The sequence below is a fragment of the Mauremys mutica genome, chromosome 3 (genome assembly GCF_020497125.1).
Source record: "Mauremys mutica isolate MM-2020 ecotype Southern chromosome 3, ASM2049712v1, whole genome shotgun sequence".
NCBI classification, from domain to species: Eukaryota; Metazoa; Chordata; order Testudines; family Geoemydidae; genus Mauremys; species Mauremys mutica.
The window spans coordinates 184202089-184217906 of NC_059074.1; the positions used below are offsets into that span (position 1 = coordinate 184202089).

Genomic DNA, 15818 nt, shown 5'->3' on the forward strand with positions numbered 1-15818 from the left:
GTTACATCGATGATTTATTAGAGAACATGCTTGTTTAAAGTTACACAGTGCACCCTTATAACATTGTTTGGCAGCCACCTGCTTAGTCCACTGCTTGCAGGAAGAGTAGCCCGTTGGAGCTAGCTGGTGGGGGCTTGGAACCAAGGTGGGCTCGCAGCCCCACATCCGCTCTCCTAAGTTTCCTGTGCGGTAGCTGCCCAGCAGGCTATCAAGTGCCGGGAAGTTCAGGTATCCCTATCCCCACTGCCGTGTGCTACTCCTGCCCTCTGCCTTGAAGCTGCTCCCAGGAGCCTCCTGCTTGCTGTGCAGGAGTTGGAGGGGGAAGAGGGGTGCTGATGTCAGGGTGTCTCCTCCCCTGCTCTTGCCCCCCACTCCTGTACCCCATCTCCACCGAGAGGGGCGGGGGAGAGAGACATGACAGGGCTCTGGAAGAAGGGAGGTTGCTGGCAGCAGCTGCTGTCTCAACTTGCTAATATACTTAAAAAGGCAGTGTACTTAGAATGGGTTCAGCATACTTTCAAGGGCAATGCGTGTGTGTCTCTTACACGCGCGTGCTCTCTCTCTCTCTCTCTCTCTCTCTCTCTCTCTCTCTCACACACATGCACCCTCCCCACCCCCGGCACTTTGGAAAGTGGAGGAGTGGTACACTCCAATGGGATAGCGTGGGGTCATCATCACGTTCAGTTTCTGCAGGGAATGTTTGCAGCCACTGCCATGCATCTATTCTGTCTCCTTCCTCCATTCATGCTGCCTTGTAGAGTGTGAGGCTACATTAATAACGTGTTAGTTCAGGGGTTCTCAGACTTTTGTACTGGTGACCCCTTTCAGACAGCAAGCCTCTGAGTGCGACCACCCCCCCCTTATACATTAAAAACCCTTTTAAATATATTTAATACCATTATAAATGCTGGATACAAAGCAGGTTTGGGGTGGAGGCTGACAGCTCGCAACCCCCCATGTAATAACCTCGCGACCCCCTGAGGGTCCTATCCCCCAGTTTGAGAACCCCTGTGTTAGTTCATCATTTAGCAGCAAGGCATTCCCTGGGAAATATCCCACTCTCTTCCATTCTCTGACCACCACCTCAACCATAAGCGAGGAGTTACTGTATTGACTCTTCCCTGCCTCCATAGAGGTGATATCACCTTTGTAAATCAACAACAAAGACTGCCTGATATGGAGGGGACAGAGAAGAAAAAATTCTGTCTCACCATTAATTTTCTTTCTAGAATTGTACATGTCAGCCAGCCTGACCCTCTCTGAGAGGATTGAGTTATGACCAGAATCTTTCTGGCTTTTGCTGGCTTGTTAAATAATTTTAAAGGACATGTGTTCCTCTAAGAACCTTCCTAAATTTCTCAATCCTTAAATTTGTTGTGGAGGCTCTGCAGCAAATGATTTGAGTTGAATAATATGTGTATAGGTTTATTTATTGACACTTTGGAAGCTGTTGTTCTGTACAGTTCTTCCTGAGGAGTAATCCTGAACACAATCTGAGCCAAAGAACTGGTCTGACTTCATTGACTAAAGAGATGGGGAATATCCCCACTGTGAAGAGTCTGTCAAGGAAAATGCACTAATGGAAAATGTTTCCATTCTAAAATGTATGGAGAAAGAGAGTGCAAAGTATGAGGGGTGGAGTACAGTACTAGCTATAGTCCCCTTTTCTCCACCTTGATGTCCTAGCTTAATCCCTAGTATATTTTTTAAAGGTAACATTTGAAATTATCAACTTTAATTCTTAGTTACCTTTTTCCCACATTAAAATAGAGATCAGGGCAAGGACATTGAGGGGAAAAGGGGGCAGAGCACATTGGGGTCATTGCTTGATAGCGATCTCCCATGTCCCCAGCACCGTTCACATATCTTTTCTAGTGTCAATGTGGAAAAACAAGGACTTTTTATTAATGGCGTTTTCTGGCAATTAACCCTTCTGAGAAAATTGTCCTGTGCTTGGGAGTTTGATGGTATTTTGTCTCTGGGATTTGGAGTTCTTGATTGCTTTCTATACTGAGATATGCGCCAAAAATTTAATGTCAGAGAATAAATTTAAAACAGCATTTAAGAGTTTTATTGAATTTTTTATATAAAGGCATGTATAATAACTTAAGTATAATAATATGCAAATAAATTGGTTGCTCTAATCAAAAGGTTCAGGGAAGAAGTTTAAAAGTAGGATTTGAAGGATGTCTAAATCAGTGTTTCTCAAACTTTTTTGTATTGGTGACCCCTTTCACATAGCAAACCTATGAGTGCGACCCATAAATTAAAAACACTTTTTTTTTTTTTTTGGTAAAAAGAACAGGAGTACTTGTGGCACCTTAGAGACTAACAAATTTATTTGACCATAAGCTTTCGTGGGCTACAGCCCACTTCTTCGGATGCATGGAATGGAACATATATTGAGGAGATATATATACACATACAGAAAAGGTGGGAGTTGCCCTACCAGCTCTAAGAGGCCAATTAAGTAAGGGGGAAAAAAAAACTTTTGAAGTGATAATCAAGATAGCCCAGTACAGACAGTTTGATAAGAAGTGTGAGAATACTTACAAGGGGAGATAGATTCAATGTTTGTGATGGCTCAGCCATTCCCAGTCCCTATTTAAACCTTTTTTTCTGTGTTTAACACTATTATAAATGGTGGAGGCTGACCGCTTGTGTCCCCCCATGTAATAACCTTGTGACCCCCTGAAACGTCACGACCCCCAGTTTGAGAACCCCTGGTCTAAATTAATCTTAATTATTGAGTTACAGACAGTGCCTCCATTTTATGCCGATTATTCGTGCTTGCCTCTGCATGTAGATTAAATTTAGTCAATGAAATTTACTGTTTAAATAAACTGCCAGATTCAGGCTACAGAGGATGTGATGTTTAGTATTGTGTGAGCTTAAACAGATTTTCTCCTTCAATTTGTAGTACTAATCATGTGTAAAAAACACTAATAATTAGAATAGTAGGAAAAGTCAATGATTGCTTTAAATCAGAAACTGGGTAGGTTAAATGCATCAATAATTTGATGTACATTAATATTTTAATAGCAGCACCTGCAGAACAATATCTTCAGGAGAAACTGCCAGATGAAGTGGTTCTAAAGATCTTTTCCTACTTGCTGGAGCAAGATCTTTGTAGAGCAGCTTGTGTGTGTAAACGCTTCAGTGAGCTGGCTAATGATCCAATTTTGTGGTAAGTGAAAAGCTATTCCTCATTATCTTGAGATATATTGTATGTGCTGCACAAAATGCCAAGTACAATAGAAAAATTAAAATATTGGTTAGGAATTATAATTAGTTTAAATTAAAACAAATGCTTGTGTTTTAATATGCTTATCTTATATCAGTTTTATCTGTTACAAGCAGATATGCATAAGCATATCAGTTATATGCAGTTAAAAATAGTAAAACTTTCCCCCTAGAATTATATGTTTAGTAATGTTATCTGAAAGTTCAATTACTTATCTTTTAGTACCTTCCTCCCTCTTAAAGTTTGTGTGGGAATTGTATAGCTTGATCCAAGATAGCAAACTCTTCCTTAAGTGTCAAGGAAGATCCTGCACTATGATTTTTATTTGTTTGGATTTTCAAAAAGAATATAGGTGTTGGGTATGCGGACTTTTTCTCTTTCTAGGGTTATTGAGATCCTGAAAACATCTTATTTAATTGAGAACCAATATTCCAGATTAGAAAAAAATTGAACTTGAATATCTAGGAAGACACGATTAGGTTTATCTCTGTTTGTTTCTTTATGGCTTGTAGACTCCTCTGTGTTAACCCCAAATACTTTTGTTTTGCTTGTAACCTTTAGCTGGACCTCAAGGTGGTTATTCTTGATACTTAGGTTTTGTAAGTGGGTTTTTAAAATCTAGCAATAGCCTGAGTTTTCAAATGTATTTCCTTTCTTTTTGTTTTTAATAAAATTTACCTTTTTTAAGAACAGGATTGGATTTTGTCCTAAGAGGTTTGTGCACATGATGGTTACTTAGCTGATGGCAACAGCTGATTTCCTTTCTCAGCTCTTCCCCGGAAGGGGCGTGAAGGGGCTTCAGGGTACCCCACAGGAATTCCCAAATGCACCTTCCTTGGTTCTGAAGGGGGTTTTTGCACTTGGGTGGTGGGAGCATCTACGCATCCAAGGTCAGAGAGAAGCGGTAGCCTTGGGAGTTTAATACAAGCCTGGAGTGGCCAGTATTAATTTTTAAAATCCTTGCAAGCCCCCACCTTCTGCACTCAGAGTGCCAGAGTGGGGAATCAGCCTTGACAGATGCAATTTTAATTCTTCAAATAATGTCCCTATGAGTGCTCCACTTTAGGTGCTTGTGCGTCCCTGTGCTTGTAATCAGAGACTCGTGGTACCAGTGCCCGGTTGGGTTGCACATGTGCGATCCCCATCTCATGCCACTTCAGGTGCTGTGCGACCAACACACACACACAGACCCCTCAGCCCCCAGTTCCTTCTCTACCGCCTTTGGCTTGAGTCGGAGCATTTAGCAGCGCCGCAGAGCTCAGTCTTCCTAGCATAGCCCTTATCCTTTATTTTCTTTCCCCGTTTCTTTTTGGAAGAAACAAACAGGGAGAGAAATAATGTGTTACTCTTCCCTTACTTGGAATTTCAGGTTTCCATTAACCGTTAGTGTAGGACCCCTGATAAGGAGGGGAAACATTCCCATCAGGGGCATGCCCGGTTCACTGAGTTTCAAAAGCGGCCTAACCTGCAGGCTCTCAATACCTATGTCAGACGGGCAATTGCAGTGTGTTTGGCTTAGGCAAGACACACATACCCCAAAAGTGCTTGCACTGCCAGAAGTTAAAAGCCTGGATCAGAAAGGCCAGAGACTTGCTGCTCAAACTGCTCCTGATGGAGAAGTCTCTCCGTCCGGCATCTGAGCCAGAAGCTCAGACCCCTCCTGGACAGAGGTCACCAACAGCAGCCTCTGACAGAGGCTCTTCTTCCTCTGTGGCTCACACTACAGACCTGAAAAGATGGCTAAAAGATGTGCTCCATCCTCACCAGATTGGGAACCGACCAAGAAACGGCAGTCCCCAAACAGAGAGAGACGGTCGGTACCGACTGCACTGGCAGTCTTTACAGTCGAGGTTCCTAGACCCTCCAGTACCTTGGTACCACGAGAGCTAAAGACTCCAAGAGAGCTAGCTCTGACATAGGCAATGAGGGGAAACTGAAAATCCATGCCGTGGCACCATCGGAGCCGACTAGATACCCAGCACCGAGCACATCGAGACAGCTAATGACTATGCTGTCACTGTTGGCACAACACAATCGATGCAGCCACCCATACTGACAGTGACCTCACAGACATCAGCATTGACCCTTTCGGTACTACAGCAGTTACTGCAAAAGGACCTCCTGGTCTCCTCGACACCAGAATCCCCCATTCTCTGCACCAGCGTCACTCCAACATAGTCGGTACCTACTCACCTTGCCGCTCCGCTCCTCCATTCTCAATCGATGAAGAAGAGAGGATGAAGGGGAAATGTATTTTCCACACTATTTTTCCCCCAATCCATGAACTGACCAAACTGGATCCCCCCATCACAAAGGGGATATTATACTGGGGCTAAAGAACACCACTGGTTTGGACACCCTGGGATGACTCTCATGTCTACTCCACCACACTGGCTTTATGGGAACCCTTGGATGGCATATCCTCCACACTATTGCAAGCCTCCCAGCCCACCCAGGGAAAGCACATGACAGTCTTCCCATACCATCGGTATCAGGACCATCTGAAACTCCAGAGGAGATACCTTGACAACCAGAGGAGACCTCTGACTTAGAGATGGAACCAGCAACCCACCTATCCTCCTCATTCCTTGATGACACCATCATCATTGTTACCCCATCCCCCCGCCCAATGTGGGCGACCAATGATTTTATACATTTTCAGGACCTCTACAGGAGGGTCACAATTTTTTAAAAATTAAGTTTTACAAAAATAAAAGTCTATCATATTTTCAATAGCCTCAGAGAGAGAATCCTGGACGTCGTATCCCTGGGGAATTATTAGTTAAATTGGAAAAGATGGGGATCAGTATGAAAATTGAAAGGTGGATAAGGAACAGGTTAAAGGGGAGACTACAACGGGTCATACTGAAAGGTGAACTGTCAGGCTGGAAGGAGGTTACTAGTGGAGTTCCTCAGGGATCAGTTTTGGGACCAATCTTATTTAACCTTTTTATTACTGACCTTGGCACAAAAAGCGGGAATGTGCTAATAAAGTTTGCGGATGACACAAAGCTGGGAGGTATTGCTAACACAGAGAAGGACCGGGATATCATACAGGAAGATCTGGATGACCTTTTAAACTGGAGTAATAGTAATAGGATGAAATTTAATAGTGAAAAGTGCAAGGTCATGCATTTCGGGATTAATAACAAGAATTTTAGTTATAAATTGGGGACACATCAGTTGGAAGTAACGGAGGAGGAGAAGGACCTCGGAGTATTGGTTGATCACAGGATGACTGAGCCGCCAATGTGATATGGCCATTCAAAAAGCTAATGCAGTTTTAGGATGCATCAGGCGAGGTATTTCCAGTAAAGATAAGGAGGTGTTAGTACCGTTGTACAAGGCACTGGTGAGACCTCATCTGGAATACTGTGTGCAGTTCTGGTCTCCTATGTTTAAGAAGGATGAATTCAAACTGGAACAGGTTCAGAGACGGGCTACTAGGATGATCCGAGGAATGGAAAACCTGTCTTATGAAAGGAGACTGAAAGAGCTTGGCTTGTTTAGCCTAACCAAAAGAAGGATGAGGGGGGATATGATTGCTCATTATAAATATATCAGAGGGATTAATATCAGGGAGGGAGAGGAATTATTTAAGCTTAGTACCAATGTGGACACAAGAACAAATGGATATAAGCTGGACACTAGGAAGTTTAGACTTGAAATTAGACAAAGGTTTCTAACCATGAGAGGAGTGAAGTTCTGGAACAGCCTTCCAAGGGGAGTAGTGGGGGCAAAAGACATATCTGGCTTCAAGACTATGCTTGATAAGTTTATGGAGGGAATGGTATGATGGGATAGCCTAATTTTGGCAATTAATTTAGCAAATGATCATTGGTTATCAGCAGGTAAGTATGCCCAGTGGTCTGTGATGGGATGTTATATGGGTTGGGATCTGAGTTACTGTAGAGAATTCTTTCCTGGGTGCTGGCTGGTGAGTCTTGCCCACATGCTCAGGGTTTAACTGATCGCCATATTTGGGGTCGGGAAGGAATTTTCCTCCAGGGCAGATTGGCAGAGGCCCTGGAGGTTTTCGCCTTCCTCTGCAGCATGGGGCACGGGTCACTTGCTGGAGGATTCTCTGCAGCTTGAGGTCTTCAAACCACAATTTGAGGACTTCAATAACTCAGACATAGGTTAGGGGTTTGTTATAGAAGTGGATGGGTGAGATTCTGTGGCCTGCATTGTGCAGGAGGTCAGACTAGATGATCATAATGGTCCCTTCTGACCTTAAAGTCTATGAGTAACAACATAAGTTCCTCGACATCTTCCAAAATAGCTTTGCCCATGAATGATGCAATCATGGAACCCATTATGTTCATTTGGCAGACTCCAGCAATTATCCCTCCCTCCTGCAATAGATCTGACAGAAAATATTATATGCACAGGCAACAGAATTTCTCTTTTCTCCCTATGCCCAATTCTTTGGAGGTGGACACTGTTAACAAGAGGGGCAGACAATCTTACCCTCAAAACACCCCGTACAACAACGATTGGAAGAGGCTCTGCCTCTTTGGCTGAAAGACCTACTCGGTGACACACCACCTTTGGATTGGCAATTACGAAGCAAAGCTGGCAAAATATGACCACACAAACTATGGGAAGTTCTCCAAATTTATTGAATTCCTGCTGGAGGAGAAAAAAGAACAGTTCAGAGGGCTCATCTCCTAGGGACAGCTGATCTCCAGGCTGGCATTACAGGCTGCTTTGGACTCAGCAGATACTGCTGCGCAATCTACAAATACTGCAGTAGTCATGAGACAAGTTTCTTGGTTGTCTTTCTCTGGTTTCCTGAGGGAGGTGCAATCAGTTGTGGAAGATCTGCCGTTTGATGGGCCTAAGCTCTTTGCGACTGAGATAGATGGGTATCTGCACAGGCTCAAGGACTCGAGGGCAAAACTGAAGTCCCTGGTCATCTATACTCCTAGGACAAAGAGATGACAAGGAAAGTATAACTGCCCACACCATATTCACAAACACACAGGCAATACGAGCCACAAGGCCGAAAACAGCGGCCCACAAAGAGATGACAACCTCTACCTCCATCTACCACGTCTCACCAGCCTTATTCCAGACAGCAAGTTTGAGATGTTGGTTGAGAGTCCAAGACACTCCGCATGTTTCAGTGCTGGAACTTCCTTCTATCTCTCAGCCATTCAGAGATCATTTGACTCCATACTACTCAGCTTGGCAATACATCACTACAGACAGATGGGTATTGGAGATAATTGAGGTTGGATATTCCATCCCATTTACTTCCACCCTCCCTCGCCCTCCATCTTCAGGGACTCCTCTCACGAAGACCTACTGTGACAAGAGCAACAGAGTCCTGTGGCACCTTATAGACTAACAGATGAGACTGTGACAAGAGGTAACCCACCTTCATCCGTCTAGGAGCAGTAGAACCAGTACCAACAAAACACAGAGGGAAGGGTTTCTATTCAAATTACTTCCTCTCACAAAAAAAAACAGGAGGGTGGAGACCCATTCTCGATCTCTGATGGCTCAACAAATTTGTGAGACACCAACATTTCAAGATGGTCACAGTGGCCACCATAATTCCAGCACTAGAAAGGGGGAACTGTTTCTTGGCCCTCGACGTCCTGGATGCAAACTTCCATGTAACAATTCACCCATCACATTGGAGGTTTCTTCAATTCGCTCTAGGACAAGATAACTTCCAATACAAGATTCTACCCTTCAGACTGTCCACTGCTTCCCAAGTTTTCTCAAAGGTACTCGCAGTATTCACATCGTACCTATGCAGGATAAGAATCATATTTCCGTATCTGGACGATTACCTACTGAAAGCGCCAAATCGATCAGCAACAATAGAGGCCACCGAACAAATGGTAGCTCTCTTTACACAATTAGGTCTCCAGATAAACACTCAACAATCAACCCTCACACCAGTACATTGGAACCTACCTCAGTTCACCTGAGGCAACGGCCTCTCTACCAAGGCAACAGTTCCTAACTCTAACAAAGCTATCTTCCACAATACTAAAAAGTCCTCAGACAAAAGCCGGGACTTGTCTACAATTATAAGGCCACATGGCTGCAACGACTTTCGTTGTCCAGCACGCATGAGTCCACATGCGGACCTTGCAGGCATGGCTCTGCACACAGTACTCCCTAACAAGGCACAGCATAAACAGACACCTCACAATGCCAAGCACAGTAAAAGACTCTCTCTCCGAGACCAGGGAGCACATCTGAATTCTCATTTTGCCCAGGGCCGCTGGTCCCCAACCGAAGCCCTGCTACACATAAATCTCCTGGAATTACAAGCCGTTCACAACGTGTGCATCCAATTTTTACCCATGATCAAGCAGAAAACCTTCCTCCAGATCATTAATCAAGATATTGAACAAAACCGGCCCCAGGACCAACCCTTGGGGCACTCCGCTTGATACTGGCTACCAATTAGACATAGAGCCATTGATCACTACCTGTTGAGCCCAGCGATCTAGCCAGCTTTCTATCCACCTTATAGTCCATTCATCCGGCGCATACTTCTTTAACTTGCCAGCAAGAATACTGTGGGAGACCGTATCAAAAGCTTTGCTAAAGTCAAGAAAAACACGTCCACCGCTTTCACCTCATCCACAGAGTCAGTTATCTTGTCATACAACGCAGTTAGGTTAGTCAGGCATGACTTGTCCTTGGTGAATCCATGCTGATTGTTCCTGATCACTTTTCTCTCCCATAAGTGCTTCAGAATTGATTCCTTGAGGACCTGCTCCATGATTTTTCCAGGGACTGAGGTGAGGCTGACTGGCCTGTAGTTCCCCGGGTCGTCCTCCTTCCCTTTTTTAAAGATGGACACTACATTAACCTTTATCCAGTCATCCGGGACCTCCCCCGATTGCCATGAGTTTTCAAAGATAATGGGCAATGGCTTTGCAATCACATTCACCAACTCCTTTAGCACCCTCAGATGCAGTGCATCCGGCCCCATGGACTTGTGCTCGACAATTTTTCTAAATAGTCCTGAACCGCTTTTTTCTGCACAGAAGGCTGGTCACCTTCTCCCCATACTGTGCTGCCCAGTGCAGCAGTCTGGGAGCTAACCTTGTTTGTGAAGACAGAGGCAAAAAAGCATTGAGTACATTAGCTTTTTCCACATCCTCTGTCACTAGGTTGCCTCCCTCATTCAGTAAAGGGCCCACACTTTCCTTGACTTTCTTCTTGTTGCTAACATACCTGAAGAAACCCTTCTTGTTACTCTTATCATCTCTTGCTAGCTGCAACTACAAGTGTGATTTGGCCTTTCTGATTTCACTCCTGCATGCCTGAGCAATATTTTTATACTCCTCCCTGGTCATTTGTCCAATCTTCTACTTCTTGTAAGCTTCTTTTTTGCGTTTAAGATCAGCAAGGATCTCACTGTTAAGCCAAGCTGGTTGCCTGCCATATTTACTGTTCTTTTTACACATCGGGATGGTTTGTTCCTGCAACCTCAATAACGATTCTTTAAAATACAGCCAGCTCTCCTGGACTCCTTGCCCCCTCATGCTATTCTCCCAGGGGATCCTGCCCATCAGTTCCCTGAGGGAGTCAAAGTCTGCTTTTTCTGAAGTCCAGGGTCTGTATTTTGCTGCTCTCCTTTCTTCCCGCTGGTTTGCAGCTGGTTTGCAGCTGATTGCCTTTTTATTTAGGAAAGCTGGACGAGCACAAGTCCATGGGGCCGGATGCGCTGCATCCGAGGGTGCTAAAGGAGTTGGCCGATGAGATTGCAGAGCCATTGGCCATTATCTTTGAAAAATCATGGCGATCGGGGGAGGTCCCGGATGACTGGAAAAAAGCTAATGTAGTGCCCATCTTTAAAAAAGGGAAGAAGGAAGATCCAGGGAACTACAGGCCAGTCAGTCTCACCTCAGTCCCTGGAAAAATCATGGAACAGGTCCTCAAGGAATCAATCCTGAACCACTTAAAGGAGGGGAAAGTGATCAGGAACAGTCAGCATGGATTCACCAAGGGCAAGTCATGCCTGACTAACCTAATTGCCTTCTATGACGAGATAACAGGCTCTGTGGATGAGGGGAAAGCAGTGGATGTACTATTTCTGGATTTTAGCAAAGCTTTTGATACAGTCTCCCACAGTATTCTTGCCAGCAAGTTAAAGAAGTCTGGGCTGGATGAATGGACGGTAAGGTGGATAGAAAACTGGCTAGATGGTCGGGCTCAACGGGTAGTGATCAATGGTTCCATGACTAGATGGCAGCCGGTATCAAGTGGAGTGCCCCAAGGGTCGGTGCTGGGGCCGGTTTTGTTCAATATCTTCATTAACGATCTGGAGGATGGTGTGGACTGCACCCTTAGCAAGTTTGCAGATGACACTAAACTGGGAGGAGTGGTTGATACGCTGGAGGGTAGGGATAGGATACAGAGGGACCTAGACAAATTAGAGGATTGGGCCAAAAGAAATATGATGAGGTTCAACAAGGACAAGTGCAGAGTCCTGCACTTAGGACGGAAGAATCCCATGCACTGCTACAGACTAGGGACCGAATGGCTGGGTAGCAGTTCTGCAGAAAAGGACCTAGGGGTTACGGTGGACGAAAAGCTGAATATGAGTCAACAGTGTGCCCTTGTTGCCAAGAAGGCTAATGGCATTTTGGGTTGTATAAGTAGGGGCATTTCCAGCAGATCAAGGGACGTGATCATCCCCCTCTACTCAGCACTGGTGAGGCCTCATTTGGAGTACTGTGTCCAGTTTTGGGCCCCACACTACAAGAAGGATGTGGATAAATTGGAGAGAGTCCAGCGGAGGGCAACAAAAATGATTAGGGGGCTGGAGCACATGACTTATGAGGAGAGGCTGAGGGAACTGGGATTGTTTAGTCTGCAGAAGAGAAGAATGAGGGGGGATTTGATAGCTGCTTTCAACTACCTGAAAGGGGGTTCCAAAGAGGATGGATCTAGACTGTTCTCAGTGGTAGAAGATGACAGAACAAGGAGTAATGGTCTCAAGTTGCAGAGGGGGAGGTTTAGGTTGGATATTAGGAAAAACTTTTTCACTAGTAGGGTGGTGAAGCACTGGAATGGGTTACCTAGGGAGGTAGTGGAATCTCCTTCCTTAGAGGTTTTTAAGGTCAGGCTTGACAAAGCCCTGGCTGGGATGATTTAGTTGGGTTTGGTCCTGCTTTGAGCAGGGGGTTGGATTAGATGACCTCCTGAGGTCCCTTCCAACCCTGAGATTCTATGATTCTATGATAACAGTCAGGCCCACCTGGAACAAAGCACTCCCAATTCACACTTTTCAAACAATCAAGCACACAGTCAAATTGACAAACTGACAAACTGTCCCCGCAACAGACACTCAGAGATGACCTGCTCCAAAGAAGTGCAGAACCTTTTACTGAATAGTCGCAGAGCAACTATCTGTCACACACGTCTACACAAATTCATGGTATCAAAAGAGGCAGATCATATCGATCTCATCTCACTTACCTATTATTCTGGACTATCTACTTCAACTCAAGGAATCAGGACTTTCAGTGAGTTCAGTCAAGGTACACCTCTCTACCATCACAGCATTCCACCACAAAATGGATAGCATATCCATTTTTGCGCATCCCATCACCAAGTGCTTTCTCAAGGGCCTCAACAACATCTACCCTACCATTGGACCTCAATTTAGTGTTCTGGGGAATCACCAGACACCCCTTCAAGCTGTTAGCTACATGTTCTCTCCTTCACCTTTCAATGCAGGTGGTCTTCCTTGTTGCCATTACTTCCGCAAGGCGGATAGTAATACTTGGGGCCCTCATGACTGATCCACCCTACACAATATTCTCCAGAGATAAAATTACCCTCAGGCCGCATCCTAAGTTCCTACCTAAGGTCATCATTTCACCTCAACCAACCCATTCACCTGCGAACATTCTACCTGAAACTACATAGGGACAGATGGGAAGCCATACTCCATACCCTTGATTTATGCAGGGCCCTGGCCTTTTACCAGGACCAGCTCTAGGCACCAGCAAAGCAAGCACATGCTTGGGGCGGCACAATTCCAGGGGCAGCACTCCAGCCATTCTTTTTTGTCTGTTTGTTTGATTTTGTTTGGGCATTTGCACTCTTGGAGCTTGGGGCAGCTTGGAGCCAGCCCTGCCTTTTACATAGACATAACAAGGTCGTTCCTCAGGACTCTGAAACTGTTTGTTTGTCTCAAACTGTTACTGACAATATAACCTGCAACCCGCAACGGGGATTTGCACGTACTCTACCAGGGAAATATCAACCTGGATAGCTTTTCTAAACAGTGTTCCCATTACTGACATCTGTAGAGCTTCAACCTGGGCATCAGCCCATACGTTTATGCAACATTATGCATTAGAACAACATATAACATCTAATGTAATGTTTGGGTTTACTGTACTGTCATCTGCCATGACTTCGACTCCAAAGCCCCTTCCTTCCACCGGAGGGCACTGCTCTGAAGTCACCTAAAGTGGAGCACCCACAGGGACAGCACTGGAAAAAGAAGAGAAAGTTATTCACCTTGTGCAGTAACATAGATTCTTCAAGATGTGTGTCCCTGTGGGTGCTCCACTACCCTCTGTCCTCCCCTCTACTTTGGAGTTGCATACTAAATGCTCTGCAGTAGAGAAGGAACAGAGGGCGGGCTGGTCACACAGCGCCAGATCACTGCTTAAAGTGGCACAAGACGGGGACGACACATGTGCGACCAAACCAGGCACTCCTACCACAAGTCTCCAATTACAAGCACAGAGGCGCACAAGCACCTAAAGTGGAGCATCCACAGGGACACACATCTCGAAGAACCTATGTTGCTGCACAAGGTGAGTATCTTTCTCTTCGCACTACCAAATGCAGCGCGTCGTGTACTCATGCACTAGGATATTTGGAAGCTGTTTTTGGGGTGTGGTGGTGAACATCAATAAAAAGAATAGCAACATTTTAAGAAAGGTTATGCTGCTCTGTCCTTTCTGTCCTTATGTTAGCACACACTTCAGCTCTATTCAGCAGAGCACGTAACCACATCCTTTAATCTCTCTATTTAGAAAAGCATGTAATGTGCTTAATATTATGCATGTACCTAAGTCCTTTGCTGACTTGAGCCTTTAAATGTGCACCAAATGCATGTTACAAAATGCAGCAGTATCTCTTCTCTTCGGTCTTCAACCAGAATTGTTTTAACTTAAAGCCACTTTTACTCATTAATTTTATAAGTACCATTAAAATATTTTTGGTTTTAAAACTTTGGGTTGAGATCTTTGAAAATACTTAATATTGGCCAAACTCTGAAATCTATGGAGTTTTACCATTGACTTCAATGAAAGTAAAGTAAACAATGAATGCTTTTGAAAATTCCTCCCTTAAGGTTTTAAATAGGTTTGTTGTAATTGTGATACACCTGATTTATAATTTTGTGCCATTTAAATACATTCTTAATTTACTGTTCTGATTGTTTTTTGTGAAAACACTTTTGTTTAGGAAACGACTGTATATGGAAGTATTTGAATATACACGTCCAATGATGCATCCAGAACCTGGTAAATTCTATCAGATTAATCCAGAAGAATATGAACACCCAAATCCCTGGAAAGAAAGCTTTCAGCAGCTGGTATGAATGTTGTTTTTTCACATCCCCAGAAAGATTACATATTGTAATTTAAAGACAATTTGCATAGGAGAAGTACCAGATTTCAGTAACTAAGCCAATATGTGCAGGATTCCCTCAACAGCCAGACAGAGAGAGACTAGTTGCATGCTGTTTTTCTTAAAATCTTGAAAGAAAAAAAAAGTTGTGCATTGTTTTTTTGTTTGGTTGTGTTTTGGGGAGGGGGGGCGCGAGTGGGAGTCCCTTTTTTGTATTGCTCCTCTTAGCTTGTTTATGCTGGGCAGTCAATACACGGGCAAAGTTACTGAAATGCTGAGGGAATTTTACATTTGCAAGTCACCTTTGAAAACACGGTATTCCTGTCAAGCTTTGATGGTGATGTAGAAGGTTTGCAGTTTTATGGTGCAATATTATAATAAATCATGATTTAAAAAATCATTATACCTGTCTGAAAAAGGTGCCTGTATCTGAGTAACTTTTCTTTGACTACTCTTCGCAGAAATTTGACTTCCTGTGATGGAGCTTCTGGTGAGCTTGCCAGCTCAATGTTTCTGGGCGTGAATTGAGGTTCTTGTTATCGTGTTCGTCACTGATTCTATGGAGCTTTGTCATAGCCCTTGGCTATGTATTCTTGTTGTCATAATGGAACTGACTCATTAATATTTGGTGCACTTTCCTTAGTAAGCTCAGAATACATTGACAGTAGCATTTGGTCTTGAACGAGAGGACATTCTAGCTTATATGCCGGGAGTTTAGCAGCAAATCATCTTTTAAGGCCAATGCTGGGAATTCTAATCCAAAATATAAGAATGGGGGGGCACCACACTTTCCAAAATGTGTGTAAAGGAGTAATAAAGTAAGATATTGAGTTCAGTTTATTAATATTTATAATAGTATTCACGTTCTAAGATTGTTGAATAAGGGCACTTGGTTTGGCTATAAGTATGGGGCTAATGGTTAGCCCAGAAAAATCAGGTG

The 15818-nt window shown here is 44.1% G+C and overlaps 1 protein-coding gene and 1 long non-coding RNA gene across 4 annotated transcripts in view; one reads left to right on the top strand and one right to left on the bottom strand.

The window, feature by feature from the left end:
- Positions 1 to 15818, top strand: part of FBXO11 (F-box protein 11) — a 196174-nt gene that overhangs the window by 116315 nt on the left and 64041 nt on the right. For 2 of the 3 annotated variants that reach the window (XM_045011763.1, XM_045011765.1), the window contains exons 4-5: positions 3043 to 3187; positions 14714 to 14843. In XM_045011763.1, coding sequence (XP_044867698.1) covers positions 3043 to 3187; positions 14714 to 14843 — 275 coding nt within the window. The remainder of the gene's footprint in view (positions 1 to 3042; positions 3188 to 14713; positions 14844 to 15818) is intronic. The other variant, XM_045011764.1, reaches the window with a different exon arrangement.
- Positions 8035 to 15818, bottom strand: part of LOC123367484 — a 31235-nt gene continuing 23451 nt past the window's right edge. The window contains exon 3 of the long non-coding RNA XR_006578492.1: positions 8035 to 8171. This is a non-coding gene — a long non-coding RNA (uncharacterized LOC123367484). The remainder of the gene's footprint in view (positions 8172 to 15818) is intronic.